Genomic DNA, 17,805 nt, shown 5'->3' with positions numbered 1-17,805 from the left:
GGGCAATGTGGAATCCATTGACATTCCGCCATCCAAGACTTCCATCTTTTTATCACGAGGTCTTCAGAGTCCAGGAGCCCTGGGCTCACTTCCTCCTTCTGACACATATTGGATATGTGACCTCTTGCTGTACCAAACAACTCTAACTCTCTAAAACTAAATAGCAGAATAGTTGCCAATCTGCATTATAGAAATCGACAGTTTTCTCAGTAAGAATTCTCTTTACCCGTGATTCAAATGACCAGTCCCTCCCTCCTCACAGCCAAAAGAATATATTTGTATAAGTAGATATGTCTGTATATGTGTGCATGTGTGTGTGTATACACACACACACACACACACACACACACACACACACACACATATATATATATATATATATATATATATATATATATATATATATATATATACATTTGTGGGGTTTTAATCATGTCTGTGGCTTTATCGGTGTATATGGCTATAGATAAGTGTTTGAACCTGTGATTTCATCAGTGATGTTACTCTTGATGTGAAAACTTCCTCCATCAATGCAGATCAATAATTCTTCGATTACTTACAAACTTAGTATTTTCTGGGCAAGTTATTTAACTGAGTCCAAGGCTAGGTGCTAGGATCAGGCACAGCTTGGCATTGATAAAGGGAGTTCCTTACCTAGAGTAATGAAATCAAAAGTCTAGTATATATATATATACATATATAAATGTTTGTGTGTGTATAGATATATAGATATCACTTATTATCTATAAACACAAACACATACCGAAGTGACATAGTTTAGTGAATTGAGAACTGGCCTCAAAGCCGTGAAGACCAGGGTTCAAGTCCTGCTTCTGACACATACCGTCTGTGTGACCCTAGTGAGTCAGTCAATAAACATTTACTCTTACTGTGTGCCAAGTGCTGCACTAAGCAAGGATACGAAGGAAAACAAAAATAATACCCAGCCCTCAAGGAGTTTATAGTCTAATGGTCAAGATAAGATAGAAATAAGCAAGTATATACACAATATACAGTGTAGATGGAAGGTAACCTCAGAGAAGGCTCAAGCAGCTGAGCGGACTTGGAAAGGTGTCTTGCAGAAAAGGAGATAAGCGCTAAGTCTTGAGGGAGGTCAGGAAAACTGAAAAGTCAGAGGTGAGAGGTTAAAGCGTTCCAGGCATGGTGGACAGCTCAGGTAAAGATGTGAAATGGAGAGTATTGTTCAAGGAATGGCAAGTAGCCAGTGTAGCTGGAACTTAGAATTCATGGAGTCTATGAAGGGGAGAAAAGTACAAGACAAAAGTACAAGGAAAGGCAAAAGGGGGCCAGATTATGAAGATTTTAAATGGGACTGCAAAGTTTATATTTGTTCCTGAAAATAACAAGGAGTTTATTGAGTAGGCGGGAGACATGATCCGAATTAAACTTTTAAAATCATCCCTTTGGCCACTGAGTAGAGGATGCACTGGAGTGGGAGAGACTTGAGGCAAGGGGGGAAGGGTGTGCAGCTAGAAGGCTATTGAAATAGTCAAGGTAAGATGTGATATGGGCCTATAAAAGGACTGTAGCTGTGTAGGTGGAGATTAAAGGGCATATACAAGAGATGTGAAAGTATGAGTAGCAAAATTTGGCAATAGAATGGATTTGTGGAGTGAAGAGGGAGGAGAGCAGAGAGTTGAAGATAATACTGAGCTTGACATCTTGGGTGACTACAAAAATGTTGGTGATCCAGAAGGCAAGTCATTTGAACTTCTAGTGACCTAAGTAATTCTCTAAGACTCCTAAGGTGCAAAGAAAATGTCGACCTGCATTGGTAGAGGGAATTTCCTCACCTAGGAGTTTCCTGTAGCAGCGAAAATACAGGTTCAACCCATATATACACATATATGACATATGTTACAAGTCCAACCCATATACATGGAGCTACATGTATATGAATATATGATAACAGTTCTAATCCATATGCCTACAATCACACATATATAGATATTTCAAGTGTGTGTGTATACATATATAATGGATCTATTTTCTGTTAAGGAAAGATAACTGAGGTACGAAACAAAAGCTCATTTGCAAGAAGAGAATACATCACAGAAGAATAGATCCATGTGTTACAGTTTGAAACAAGGAAAAAAGATATTTGGATTATGGGACAAAGTTGATTCATGCAGATTGTCAACCAGGTCGACAAAAAGAACCCTTATGTTGAAGAGTTTAACTGTAAAACTGACAGCAGTAGAGAGCCGTTTCAGGCCCTAAGTTTCTACATGTAGCCTAAAATGGGCCTAACCAGTTTGGTGAAATAACCTATATAGTATGGATAAAAGGGTTATAGTCAAAATGCATGCTATTACATACAATTAATTATTCTCCACCATGTTTTCATGATACAGTAGCATTTATAGACTGGTAATTACGGTCAGATTCAAACTCACTGTGTAGAATGTCATAACTACATCAATTACATTTTTTTGAGTTTTCTCTGTGGGACCATTTATGCCCCACTAATACATTTTCCAATTGATACAGGTCACTTGACCCTTCAGACCTCTTTGTATCCATCTTTGTATTTTCCCCTTTTTCCTTCCCCATCCTTTCATCCTTCCTTCTTGTATACATGCTTTTAAAACCACACCAGCAAGAGAAACTAAGCTGCCTTATCAGCACCTCAAAATGTTCTCCATTGAGGGGAATTTGAGAATACTGGAGGAACAGTAAGTGAAATCCTCCGTCCCCCTCCCGCACTGTACATCTGACCTCTGGATAAGTTAAGAGCTTCATCCTCCAATGCTTTTAATTCTAATCCTTGCAGAGTCTAAATTCATTGCTTGAATTAAAAGAGAGGGTCTCATTAATGCTAAAAAGCAGTGACCCAGATAGCACAGTGGACTAATATGGTAACCTTCAAAGCTTTATTTTCAAATCTGACTGTTCAGTCCAGTCGCTTCAATAGTCAATTAATTGATCAGTCAACCTGAGGCTATAAGTGCTATGAATCTAGATGTTATTACTTCATATGGGCCAGTTCTAACCTATACAGAATTCAACCGAGGACCATACTATATTCAGTATTCATCTAAACCCTATCTAGAATGAGCAAGGAATGATAAATAGAGTTTAATGAATTGATGTGTCTGCTGTAATAGCTAATAATTGTTTAATTTTGTCAAGTGCTCTCATAAGCATCAATATTTTGAAACATACACCATGCAAAACTGTTAGTGATATGTGCTTACATTTCATTAACGTGGAAAGAATACAAAATTTAATTAATCAGATTATGAGTACCAGAATGTACTGTTCACTTATGAAATGCCTTTTTTGGTTGTTACTTAAAACATTTTTGCTGATTTAAATTCTCAGGATTATTCTATGTTGGGAATAATGTATAGATCGGCAGGACATTCTGCAGTCTCAAGAAAGCAAAATACCTTTTGCTAGAAACATGTTTGTGGAAAATTATTCCTTTCCAATTTTCCTTTTGTAGATGCAAGATATACAGAGTACAGAAGGAGCTCAATATAGTTCCCACCCTCAGATGGCAGCCATGAGACCAAGGGTTCAGCCTGCAGATATTAGGCAGCCAGCAATGATACAGCATGGTCAGCTGACTACCATTAACCAATCACAGCTCAGTGCACAGCTTGGTTTGAATATGGCGGGAAACAATGTTCCCCATAACTCACCATCTCCACCTGGAAGCAAGTCTGCAACTCCTTCGCCATCCAGTTCAGTCCATGAAGATGAAGGGGATGATACCGCTAAGGTATGGTGAGACTGTTTCTTGGGAGCTACCGAATAAGATAGTCATTTACAAGTTTTACTTTGGTGTCTTCCTGCCTAAACTGTGGTAGGCAAAAGTTGTGAGTGAAAGTGGGAGCCACAGCAAGTGGCATGAGAGAGCACATACTGAAATGACTAAATAGTTTGCTTCTCCAAAACTACTTTGCAGTATCCAATTAATCCTTTGAAAAAAAAAGTTTTAATGCTAAAATAAATTCCATACATAAAGACTTTTAAGATTTGCAGAAGGGATTTTATGTGTGTGTGTGTGTGTGTGTGTGTGCATGCACGCGCACGCATGTGCACACACACACACGCGCGCGCACACACACACATAAATAAGAATGCTTACCAAATAAATATTGAATTTTGTAGCAGGAACCACAAATTATCCAATTCAAAAGAGACTTCAGAGATCATCTAATCCAATCCCTACCTGAATAAGAAATCCCATCCAAGCTATACCTAACAAGGGGCCATCCAGAATCAACTATCTCAGGAGGCAGCTACTTCCACCTTTAGGAAGCTCTCCTTGTTCAGAAGCTTTTTCTGACAAGGCCAAAAATATGTCTCCTGGAACTTCCATTTATTGCTTCTATATCTGCTTTCTGGGGCCAAACAGAATAAATTTAATCCCTCTTCCACATGACAACCCTTCAAATACTTGAACATAGTAATCATGCTCTGCCCCCAAATTTTCACTTCTTAAGGCTCAACATTATTAGTTTCTTCAGATAATTCTCATGTAGCATGTTCTTTTTTTTAAAAAAAATATTTGTTATTTTTAGTTTACAACATTCAGTTCCAAATTTTTTTGAGTTTTTTGGGTTCCAAATTTTCTCCCCCTCCCTGTCCTCCCCCCCAAAATGGCATGTAATCTGTTATAGGCTTTTCATATACCTCTACATTAAACTTATTTTCACAAGTCAAGTTGTAAAGAAGAATTATAACCAATGCGATGAACCATGAGAAAGAAGAAACAGAACCAAAAAAAAGAGAGCAAATAGTTTGCCTCAATCAGCATTCAGACTCTGTAATTCTTTCTCTGGACGTGCATAGCTTTTTCCATCATGAGTCTTTTGGAGTTGTCTTAGAACCTTGCATTGCTGAGAAGAGCCAAGTCTATCAAAGTTAGTCATCAGAGATACCATGTGCCTGAAGTCATGTATAATGTTTTCCTGGTTCCATGCAGCATGATGCTGTGGTCTTATGCCATTCTGGTTGCCCTCCTTTGGAAATCCCAGATTATCAAGACCTTTCCTAAAATAGGATTCCTAGAACTTGACATGATTTTCGATCTATGTATGACTAGGGCAGAATATAGCAGAATTCTCACTTCCCTATGGACCCTGTGATACCCTTAATGTAACCTAAAATCACATTAGCTTTTTGGATTGTCATATTGACTCATCGATTGATTCATCTTTAGTTTCTAGTCCACTGAAAGCACCAGATCTTTTTCAGACAAACTGCCTTGTGCTTTAGAAGTTGATTGTTTTTTGAGGTATAAGACTATATATTTCATTTTGTTGTTTTTGGCCCAATTTTCTACCCTGTTGTGATTGGGTTTCTTTTGGGGGGGAAGGGGAAATGGGTTTTTAACTTTGTCATTCAGTGAGTTCACTACCCCCAGCTTAGTGTCATGTGAAGCTTTGATAAGCATGCCATTTTTACTTTTAGTCACTGATAAAATTGTTTTTAAAAAACATAGCAACAAACACAGATCTGAAGGACATTCAACTAGGGCCTTCCTACAAACTAAATTAGACTATTAATAACCAGTCATTATTCAGACATTGAACCAATCTGGATGCATCTAATGGTCTACTGTCATCTATCCCATATCTCTCCATCAAAAGCCACATGAAGGACTTTATCAAATGCTTGGCAAAACTCTCTGTTTCCTAGAAAAGTATATCTCAGGGCTGTCCAACCTTAGGTTTTTATTGAAACAATAGACAATATATTTTGAATTTGTGAGAGCTCTGCAGTAGCTCAGCTTTGTTTACCAAAGCATTTATGTAAATTTCTATGCTTGTAGGCAGGGGCATAAAGACGCATGAGGCCTGCTGCCCACATTTTGGACCGCCCTGGTATATCTTAAGCTCTTTACAGTCACCCTCCATATTGTCTTAATATACTGATTTCACACTTTATGTTCTAGACAAACTGGTCTATTTGCTCTTTCCCATGGAGGACACTCATATTCTGCCTCCTTGGCTCTGTACAGGCCAGTCTCTGTCAGGAATGTTCTCCCACTTCACTTACCTCTGCCTCTTTTTTAAAAATTTTATTTTGTGTTTTATTTACCCCCAGTTACATGTAAAAACAATTTTGAATATTCATTCTTAAAACTTTGAGTTCCAAATTCTTTCCCTTCCTCCCTCACCACACCCCCTCTTTGAGAAGGCAAGCAATTTGATATAGGTTATACACGTTTAGTCATGCAAAACATTTCCTTTTTAGTCATGTTGTGAAAGAAAACATAAACCCCAAAAAAAAACCTCAAGAAAAATAAAGAAAATTTAAAAAGTGTGCTTCAATTTATTCAGACACCATCAGTTCTTTCTCTGAGGAAGGATAGCATTTTTCATCATAAGACCTTCAGAGTTGTCTTGGATTATTGTATTGCTGAGAATAGGTGTCATTCACAGCTGATCATCTTACAATATTGCTGTTACTTTTTACACAGTACATTTCACATCACATCAGCTCATATAAGTCTTTCCAGGTTTTACTGAAAGCATCCTACTCATTGTTTCTTATAACACATATTCTTTGTTTTTGTTTTTGTTTTTTTGAAGGGGGGAAGGCAGGGCAATTGGGGTCAAGTGACTTGCCCAAGGTCACACAGCTAGTACATGTGTCAAGTGTCTGAGGCCAAATTTGAACTCGGGTCCTCCTGACTCCAGGGCCGGTGCTCTACTCACTGCACCACCCAGCTGCCCCTATAACACATACTCTTAAAGTCCATCATAATCACATACCACAGTTTGTTCAGCCATTCCCCAATTGATGGGCATCCCCCAATTCCCAATTCTTTGCCACCAGAGAAGAGCTGCTATAACTATTTTTGTACATATAGGTACTTTTCTTTTTTGTTTTTTTTTTAATCTTTTGGAATACAGAGCTAGTAGTGATATTGCTAGGTCAAAGGGTGTGTGTGGTTTTATAGCCCTTCCAAATTGCTCTATGTCATGGTTGAATCAGTTCACAACTCCACCAACATTTGTCATTTACCTTTTCTGTCTTATTGGCCAATATAATAGCTATAAGGTAGTATCTCAGAATTGTTTTAATTTGTATTTCTCCAGTCAGTAGTGAATTAGAACATTTTATATGGCTACAGATAGCTTTGATTACTCCATCTGAAAACTGTTCACATCTTTTGATGATTTATCAATTGGGGAATGGCTCTTATTTTTATAAATTTGACTCAGTTATCTATATGTTTGAAAAATGAGGCCTTTATCAGAGAAAACTGCTTCAAAATTATTTTCATAGTTAGTATTGCTAACTGTATTTCCTCCCATCCTATTCCCCTCCCCCATTTATTCTGTTCTGTCTCCTTCCTTTTACCCTGCCCCTCCTCAAAAGTGTTTTACTTCTGACTATTCCCTCCCCCTATCTGCCCTCCCTTCTTTCAAAACTCCCTCAACCTCCTCCCCACCCCTGTTCTCTTATCCCCTAAACCTCCTATTTTTCCTATAGGGTAAGATCTCTATTCCCAGTTGAGTGCATATGTTATTCCCTCTTTGAGCCAATTCTGATGAGAATAAGGTTCACTCACTCTCCCTCACCTTCCTCCTCTTCCCCTCCACTATAAAAACTTTTTCTTGCCTCTTTTATGTGAGATACTTTACCCCATTCTACCTCTCCCTTTCTTTTTCTCCTGGTACATTCTTCTATCACCCCAAAATTTCATTTTTTATATGTCATTTCTTCATATTCAACTCACACCTGTGCCCTCTGTTTATACTCCTTCTAACTGCCCCGATAATGAGAAAGTTCTTATGGGTTACAAGTATCAATTTTCCCATGTAAAACGGTTTGACTGTATTAAGTCTCTTGCGGTTTCCCTTTCTCATTTACCTTTTTATGCTTCTCTTAAGTCTTATATTTAAAAGTCAAATTTTCTGTTCATCTCTGGTCTTTGCATCAAGAATGTTTGAAAGTCCTTTACTTCACTGAATGTCTGTTTTTTTCCCCTGAAGGATTTTACTCAGTTTTGCTGGGTACATGATTCTTGGTCCTAGTCCTAGGTCCTTTGCCATAAAGAATATCATATTCCAAGCTCACTGATTCTTTAATGTAGTAGCTAGTAAATCTTGTGTTATCCTACCTGTGGCTCCATGATGCTTGAATTATTTGTTTCTGGCTGCTTGCAATATTTTCTCCTTAACCTGGGAGCTCTGGAATTCGGATATAATATTCCTGGGAGTTTTCATTTGAGGATATCTTTAAGGAGGTGATCAGTGGATTCTTTCAATTTCTAGTTTACCCTCTGGTTCTAGAATATTGATGATTTCTTGAAAGATGATAGGCTCTTTCTTTGATCATGGCTTTCAGGTAGTCCAATAATTTTAAAATTTTCTCTTCTGGATCTATTTTCCAGGTCAGTTGCTTTTCCAATGAGATATTTCACATTTTTTTTATTTTTTTGGTTTTGTTTTATGGTTTCTTTATTTCTCATAAAGTCATTATCTTCCATTTGTTCCATTGTAATTTTTAAGGAATTATTTTCTTCAGTGAGCTTTTGTACCTCCTTTTCCATTTGACCAATTCTCCTTATTAGGGAGTTTTATCTTCAGTGAATTTTTGTGCTTCTTCTTCTGTTTGGCCAATTCTGCTTTTTCTACCTCTTTTACCATTTGGCCTAGTCTGTTTTTTCAAGTGTTATGTTTTCAGTATTTTTTTGTGTCTCCTTTACAAATCTGTTGACTAATTTTTCATGATTTTCTTGCATCACTCTATTTCTCTTCCCAATTTTTCCTCTACCCATCTTGATTTTCAAAATCCTATTTGAGCTCTTCTGTGTCCAGAGACCAATTCATATATTTCTCAGGGGCTTTAGACGTAGGAGTTTTGACTTTGTTGTCCTCTTCTGAGTGCATGTTTTAATCTCCCTTATCATCACAGTAACTTTCTGTAATCAGAATTTTTTTGTTTGCTTTTTTTATTTGCTTTTTTTCTTACCTATTTCTTGACTTTCAACTCTTTGTCAAAGTAAGGCTCTGCTTCCAGGGTGGAGGGCGCACTGTCCCAAGCTTCAGGAGTTTTGTGCAGCTATTCAGAGATATTTCTGGGGACCTGTAAGTTTTCAGTTCTTCCAAGATGATATGATCTAAGGAGAGGTATGTTTTCTTACTCTCCTGGCCTGTGCTTCAGTCTGTGAGCAACTACAAACACTCTTTTCTGTCCTGGAACTGTGAAGAGGGTCCCTGTTCCACTGTGGCAACTAGTTCTGGTCTGCTAGTGTTCCTCTTTGTCCTGGGACGGCCACTCAGGACTGTGACCCAGATCTGAGTATGGAGAAAGCTTACAGAGTCCTGCTCAAGTGCTAACAAAGAGACCACATAATTTTACAGAAATTGAAGTCAAGTAACATTGTTGTAAATTGAAAATTCTACTCTCTTCCCTTTTTTGAAAGAATAACAGTCATTTTGGAGAGCAATTTGGAACTATGCTCAAAGGGCTATTAAAATATTTGTACTCTTTGACACAGCAATACCACTTCTAGGGGTGTATCCCAAAGAGATCACACAAGTGGGAAAAGGACCCATATGTACAAAAATATTTATAGCTGCTCTTTTTGTAGTAGCAAAGAATTGGAAATCAAAGGGATGCCCATCAGTTGGGGAATGGCTGAACAAGTTGTGGTATATGAAGGTAATGGAATACTATTGTGCTATAAGAAATGGGGGTGATATGGACTTCATAATAACCTGGAAAAACCTACACAATATAATGCTGAGCAAGCGGAGCAGAACCAGGAGAACATTATACACAACCACAGATATATGGATTCTGTGATGACTACCCCTGATAGACTTTGCCCTTCTCAGCAATACAAGGTACAAAGACAGCTTAAAAGGACTCAAAATGGAGAGTGCCATATACATCCAGAGAAAGAACTATGGAGTCTGAATGCAGGTTGAGGTACTTTATGCTTGCCTTTTTTTTTCCTTTGTTTTTTTTTTCTCTTTTGTTTTTGTTTTTGAGGTTTTTTTTTTTTTTTGGTTCTGTTTCTTCCTTCTCATGATTCATTCCATTGGTCGTAATTCTTCTTTGCAACTTGACTATTGTGTAAAAAAGTTCAATGCGAAGTTATATGTAGAAGATATATTGGATTCCATGCCATCTTGGGGAGGGAGGGAAGAAAATCTGGAAATCAGAATTACGTAGAACTGAGTAATGGTTTTTTTTAAAATTTATTTAATATATTTAGTTTTCAGCATTGATTTTCACAAAAGTTTGAATTACAAATTTTTTCCCCATTTCTACCCTCCCCCCACTCCAAGATGGCGTATATTCTGGTTGCCCCATTCCCCAGTCAGCCCTCCCAACTGTCACCCCACTCCCTTCCCATCCCCCTTTCCCTTCTTCTCTTGTAGGGCAAGATAAATTTCTATGCGCCATTGCCTGTGTATCTTATTTCCTAGTTGCAGTTGCATGCAAAAACTTTTTTTTTGTTGTTGTTTTTGAACGTCTGTTTTTAAAACTTTGAGTTCCAAATTCTCTCCTCTCTTCCCTCCCCACCCACCCTCCCTAAGAAGGCAAGCAATTCAACATAGGCCACATGTATATCATTATGTAAAACCCTTCCACAATACTCATGTTGTGAAAGATTAACTATGTTTTGCTCCTTCCTACCCTATCTCCCTGTATTGAATTTTCTCCCTTGACCCTGTCCCTTTTCGAAAGTGTTTGTTTTTGATTACCTCCTCCCCCCTCTGCCCTCCCTTCTATCATCCCCCCTTTTTTATCTTCTTCCTCCTTCTTTCCTGTGGGGGAAGATACCCAATTGAGTGTGTATGGTCTTCCCTCCTCAGGTCAAATCCAATGAGAGCAAGATTTACTCATTCCCCCTCACCTGCCCCCTCTTCCCTTCCTACAGAACCACTTTTTCTTGCCACTTTTATGCTAGATAATTTACCCCATTCTATCTCTCCCTTTCTCCTTCTCTCAATATATTCCTCTCTTATACCTTAAATTGATTTTTTTTTAGATATCATCCCTTCATATTCAACTCACCCTGCGCCCTTTGTGTGTGTGTGTGTGTGTATACCTACATATATACATACATAGACACACACATAGGTATATATATGTATACACATATATATGTATATATATGCATATTCCTTTCAGCTACTATGATATTGAGGTCTCATGAATCATACACATCATCTTTCCATGTAGGAATGTAAACAAAACAGTTCAACTTTAGTAAGTCCATTATGATTTCTCTTTCTTGTTTACCTTTTCATGCTTCTCTTGATTCTTGTGTTTGAAAGTCAAATTTTCTATTCAGCTCTGGTGTTTTCACTGAGAAAGCTTCAAAGTCCTCTATTTTGTTGAAAGTCTATATTTTGCCTTGGAGCGTGATACTCAGTTTTGCTGGGTAGGTGATTCTTGGTTTTAATCCTAGCTCCATTGACCTCCGGAATATCATATTCCAAGCCCTTTGGTCCCTTAATGTGGAAGCTGCCAGATCCTGTGTTATCCTGATTGTTTTTCCACAATATTCAAATTGTTTCTTTCTGGCTGCTTGCAGCATTTTCTCCTTGACCTGGGAGCTCTGGAATTTGGCTACAATGTTCCTAGGAGTTTTCTTTTGGGGATCTATTTGAGGAGGCGATCTGTTGATTCTTTCAATTTCTATTTTACCCTCTGGCTCTAGAATATCAGGGCATTTCTCCTTGATAACTTCTTGAAAGATGATATCTAGGCTCTTTTTTTGATCATGGCTTTCAGGTAGTCCAATAATTTTTAAATTATCTCTCCTGGATCTATTTTCTAGGTCAGTGGTTTTTCCAAGGAGATATTTCACATTGTCTTCCATTTTTTCATTCCTTTGGTTCTGTTTTATAATATCCTGATTTCTCATCAAGTCACTAGCTTCCACTTGCTCCAATCTCATTTTTAAGGTAGTATTTTCCTCAGTGGTCTTTTGGACCTCCTTTTCCACTTGGCTAATTCTGCCTTTCAAGGCATTCTTCTCCTCATTGGCTTTTTGGAGCTCTTTTGCCATTTGAGTTAGTCTATTTTTTAAAGTGTTGTTTTCTTCAATATTTTTTTCAGTATTTTTTTGTGGTTTTCTTGCATCATTCTCACTTCTCGTCCCAATTTTTCTTCTACTTCTCTAACTTGCTTTTCCAAATCCTTTTGAGCTCTTCCACGGCCTGAGACCAGTTTATGTTTTTCTTGGAGGCTTTTGGTGTAGGCACTTTGACTTTGTTGACTTCTTCTGGCTGTATGTTTTGGTCTTCTTTGTCACCAAAGAAAGATTCCAAAGTCTGATACTGAATCTGGGTGCGTTTTCGCTGCCTGGCCATGTTCCCTGCCAATTTACTTGACCCTTGAGTTTTTCATCGGGGTATGACTGCTTGTAGAGCAAAGAGTACTTTGTTCCAAGTTTGAGGGGATACACCGTTGATTTCAGAGCTATTTCTATATAGCCAGCTCTGCCACCCCCGGTACTCCTCCTTCCTCAAGAGCCACCAACCCGGACCTGAGGCAAATCTTCAGCTGGCTCTTCACTCCTGCTCTGATCTGCCACTTAATTCCTCCCACCACATGGGCCTGGAGCCGGAAGTAACTGCAGCTGTAGTTCTGTAGCTGCACCTCCCCCGCTGCCCCTGGGGTGGTGGCCAAATGGCAAACTCTGTCCCCCACAGCTTTTCCCACTAACCTTCTCTGTGGTCTTTGGTGTTTGTGGGTTGAGAAGTCTGGTAACTGCCACAACTCACTGATTCAGGGTGCTAGGGCCTGTTCTGCCCAGCTCCTGGTCTGGCTGGTCCTGCTGCCTCCCACACTGAGCTCTTCTCCCCTCCACTCCATGGGCGATAGACCTTGTCCAGTGACCATCCAGGCTGTCCTGGGCTGGGTCCCTGCTTCCCTCTGCTGTTTTGTGGGTTCTGCAGTTCTACAATTTGTTCAGAGCCATTTTTTATAGGTTTTTGGAGGGACGTGATGGGGAGCTCACACAAGTCCCTGCTTTCCAGCCGCCATGTTGGCTCCACCCCCGGAAGTCTAGAACCAAGTATTGTAAACTAAAAATAAAAAATCTCAGAAAAAAGAATAACATTTTCACTTTCATCCAGACTTCTCCCAGAAAATCAAAGACAATGCTAGCATAATCAACAGTGTAGTATGCTACTTTATTTCATACTGCAGAGAATACCCCATAAAATCTGCCCCCAACCAATCTCATTTCTCATACCTTCACCAATACTCTATTACTAAAACCAATCACAAAGTTTCCAAATTCTGCTATAATATCATTCTACTTGATGTTTTTTAATGAACCCATTTAATGACATTCAGTGTTAGCAGGCCTGTATGTTTGTAGACATTTCTAGCTTTTCTAGGGGAGTGTGCTTAATAAGTGCTCTTTTGAATGACTAGTATTTTGATACCCATGGTGCACTTTCTTTGACAGTCAGTTCTCCAATTGTTTTGCTATTGAGGAAGAGATAAAAATAAGTAGAGATTAATATAAAGTATAAGAAATTTTAAACTATATGGCTTTAGAATATAATCTTAAGTGTGCAATCAAATATGAAGAAGCAGACTCCACCCTTTCATAATTTCTGATTTCTTTCCTGTTTTCACTAAAATAGTATATAGGTTAGAATGATAGATGTCATCATGGGTAATAAATAAACCAAGTATTCTGATATTTGGGGATATTGACAGTCCAAAATCTTAAATTATGGATTCAGTATCTTAAATATGATTATTAAGCAGTGTGGAAAATTCTACTGGCATCTCTCCAACATTTGTTGGAGCCAAAATGAAGCCCAAAAGCATCTTTTTCCCCCAATAATGTCAAAGAGCTCATTTCCCATGTATAATTACATCTCCTTACAAAATAACATCATCGAAAAATATTGCCTTTACCATTACAAACATGGCTATGATTTGTTTTGCTTTTTTCCTTTTTGGCACAAGGAAGGATTCTACTGGGGGCCCAGGGATAGAGAGAAGAAACAAGAGTTAAATGGGAAGTGAAAGTGATAGAACCACATGAAAAAGTATAAATAAAATATTCACAGAGAAAAAATTATATTGCGATGTAGCAATTATCTCTTTAAAGACCAATTTATGCATTTCTATTAGGTTTTTAATCTTAAGCCTTACTTTTGCTGAAATTGTGTAACTCTAAATCAGAAAAGCATTACTCTTTTACTAGTATATTTGTCCATTCTCCTCTATTAGTACAAAGCATGCGTTTGAATATTTTTTTTCTCTAAGACATTAGCTTTAGTCTGATCAAGTCTGTGTAGTTTTCTGTGTCTTGTTTCAATTCTCAGTTAAATTCATACCCCCATCCCATTTGTAGATTGAGTTTTTCACCTCCTTTCCCTGCTTAAAATTCACCAGTCCAAGTCTCTGCAGAAAATATGTGAGCATTCTGCTGGTAAAACCAGAATTCTTCCTTCACTAGGTAACTGGGATTGATCTGCCACCTTAGTTAAACCACCATTTAGAACTTGGCCACGGCGTGCACTGAAGAGAGACCCCAACACTATAAACTTTGTCTTTCCCCATGATACTTTTTCTTCTTCTTGAGAAGTTATACATTTTAGGTAAATGATTGCTTTTGAAAGGGCCACTAACCTCAGTTGATCTAGGTGGATAATTATGTACAAAAAGCCTGTCTTTAAGGAGATAAGAGATTGTTGTGGCAAAATGGGCACAACATAAGTAAAATAAATATCACCTTCCAAAATAGTGCTGAACACACCTTTCTTATTGTTATAAAGCTGCTTCAGTAGCGTTAGGCCATAGGCATCATTACAGAAAAGCATATGGATTGAACAAAAGTAAGCCTGTGCACTAAATGCTTATTTTTTTAAATCATATAATTCAGTGCTCATAATGCAGCTGATGCGTTAGAAAACTGAAAAGTTGCTGGCATTGGAAGCCTATTCATTTGGCAATGCCTTGCCTTTATCAATTGCCAGGCTAAGGATCTTTAAAATCCATGTGCTTCTGTTCTTTAATAGAGCCTTACCACTTATACAAAAGATCTTGTTCAAGGGATGTACAGAGGAGAGAAAACTCAATTTTCTAAACTGTGTGTATATAGCAAGGCAGCATGGAATAGTGGATAGAGAGCTAGTCTCAGAATCAAGAAGACCATTTTCCAAGGCCTGATTCTGACGCATACTAGATGTTAGTTATTTCGCCTCTCAGTGCCCCAGCAAGCTCTTTCTCAAATGTTATAGTACAGGACAATTGCCAGTCTGGAGTAGTTAAGGCAGTATCCTCACCAGGAATTCCCCCTATACAAATGAAGTCACAGATACAAAACAAAACAAAAAACCAAACAATTGAAGTTATATCTTACTTTTCAATCAACCAATCAACCATGCACATATCTGGTCCTCTGAATTTAAAGGTATATATAATCTCTGATTCATGCTTAAGATTTGGGGCTGATGAGGAGGTTGTGGAGTAGTCAGTAGAACACTGGACTAGGAGTGAGGAAAACTTGGCTTCCAGTCTTATCTCATACACTTAGTGGGTCTGTGACCTAGGCAAGTCATTTGATGGCTCTAAAAGGCCTCTCGGAATCCTTAACTGTAAAATGAAAGGTTGGATTCAGTGACCTCTAAGGTCCCTTTAAACTCTAAATCTATGATCCTGTGAGCCTATATTTAAAAATAAAAAAGGTCTGTACATTGACATCTCCCATTGGCATTTCTTATAATTTCATGGCCATTTTTATCTTTATTTTTGACTATTTCTTTTGTCAGTGGTTTTAAATCCATCCTCCCCATCTTCATTATCTTGCTGTCTTTCCTTATGCCTACAAACTCAAACCTACTCCATCCCTTATTAACAGAAAGAAACAAACCAAAAAATGCATTATTTGACCCTACTGTGTTCTCAGGCTATCATCTTATATCTCTTTTACTTTTCACAGCTGAACTCCTAGAAAAAGCTATTTACACTCATTTTTTAATGCTTCCTCTCTTCTCATTCATTTCTCAATCCTTTGCAGTCTGGCTTCTGACCTCATCACGTAACTGAAAGTTGTCTCTCCAAAGTTACCAATGATATTTTAATCTCTGGATTCCCTGGCCTTTATTCAGTCTTTATCTTTATTAAGTAATCTCTAACTCTTGACATTATTGGACATCTTTCCTCCTAGATATTTTCTCTTCCCGGGATTTCCGTGATACCATGCTCCCTAGTTATCTTCCTACCTGTCTGATTGCTTCTGATCAGTCTTCTTTGCTGGATCATCATCTATATCCTGCCCCTTAACTGTGGGCATGCTCCTTAAATGTAGTGGATAGAGCTGAACTTGGAATAACAAAGATTTGAGTTCAAATCACATATTTACTAACTGCAGTCCTGAGGAGGTCACTTTTAAATTCTTTGTGCCTCAGTTTCCTCATCTGTAAAATGAGTGATTTGTAATTGATGGCCTCCTAAGTCACTTTCAGCTCTAAATCTATGATGTTATGATAACATGAACTTAGCATGCAAGCAAATTCGTATTTTCATATCTCTAATTTCTCTAACATAAGGGACAACTGTACCAATTCTTCTCGAGGCTTATACATGGAGAACACAGTAATGAAGAAGTAGGCACTTGGGGAAATATCCTTCTTTAAAGAGAAGAAAATACCTTAATCAACCAATCAGTCATCAAACATTTATTATGTACCAGGCACTTTTCTAGACCACGGGATTTCAAAAACACTACCACCCCCCAATAAAATTAAATAAACCTTGTTTTCAAGGAACTTACATTATTGTTTTAAAGTTTGTTTTGTTATATGCTAGAATATTGTCGACAACCATGAATATTTTCACATGCAAAGAAACTCTGTCAATGGGGATGGTACTTGAAATCTTGAATACATAACATACAGCTTGTTCCTTTTACTATGTCTTAACTTTACTGTAGTTGTACCAAGATTGCCATACTTGTCTGTGCAATTAGCGAAGACCTGCTTTGTTCTCCTCTAAACAGTTTTCATTAATATTTTTTCTTTTTTCTCTTTTTTGTGTTTTTTGTATCCACCACTTCCCCCCACCTCTGCTAAATTAAAGCCCTCCCTTGTACCGAAAGTATATTACAGCAAAAACAAATTTATATTGGAAGATTGTAACTGGAAATGTAGGTCTCCTTCTGTACCTACAGTATATCACCTCTCTACCAAGAGGTGAGAAATACAGTTCATCATCAGTCTTCTTTTTTTCTCTTTTTATTTTTTCTTTCTTTTATATTTTTAAAATTTTATTTATTTTATTATGAACTTAAGAAATAAAGCAATCATTTCCATATGACAGTAGAAAAAAGATTATTGTACATGAAATTGCAAATTTATTATGTACAACTTGCTATTCCTTTTAAAATATATAGCAAAATTGTTATGTAAGTTTCTTTTTTCCCTTTTTTCTTCTTCCCCCACCCCACCCTAGAGATAGCTACCATTAGACACAAATATGTATATATATGTAAAGCTATTCTATACATACTTCTGTTTATTAAATCTTTCTCTGGATGCAGATAGCATCTTCCTTCATATGTCCTCTGTAGTTCATTTGGGCATTTATAATAGTGAAAATGACTTAGTCACTCAAAATTGTTCTTAAAACAATATTGTTTTACTGTATACATCATTCTCTTGCTCATTTTGCTGTTAGTTACTTTGTGCAAGTCTATCCATGTTTTTCTAAGATCACTGAGCTCATCATTTCTTAGTGTACAGTAGTATTTTGCTCTTAGTTATTTTGTGCAAGTCTATCCATGTTTTTCTAAAATCATTGAGCTCATCATTTCTTAGAGTACAG

At 37.6% G+C, this 17,805-nt stretch overlaps 1 protein-coding gene across 1 annotated transcript in view; it reads left to right on the top strand.

Annotated features, from left to right (window-relative positions):
- The window catches only part of TOX (thymocyte selection associated high mobility group box), a 381,802-nt gene that overhangs the window by 308,413 nt on the left and 55,584 nt on the right, over positions 1-17,805 (top strand). The window contains exon 4 of the mRNA XM_036741561.1: positions 3,470-3,748. Coding sequence (XP_036597456.1) covers positions 3,470-3,748 — 279 coding nt within the window. The remainder of the gene's footprint in view (positions 1-3,469; positions 3,749-17,805) is intronic.

This window comes from Trichosurus vulpecula, chromosome 1, assembly GCF_011100635.1.
Source record: "Trichosurus vulpecula isolate mTriVul1 chromosome 1, mTriVul1.pri, whole genome shotgun sequence".
Lineage (NCBI taxonomy): Eukaryota > Metazoa > Chordata > Mammalia > Diprotodontia > Phalangeridae > Trichosurus > Trichosurus vulpecula.
The sequence above is the reverse complement of the archived record's forward strand: the minus strand, read 5'-3'. Positions and strand labels throughout refer to the sequence as shown.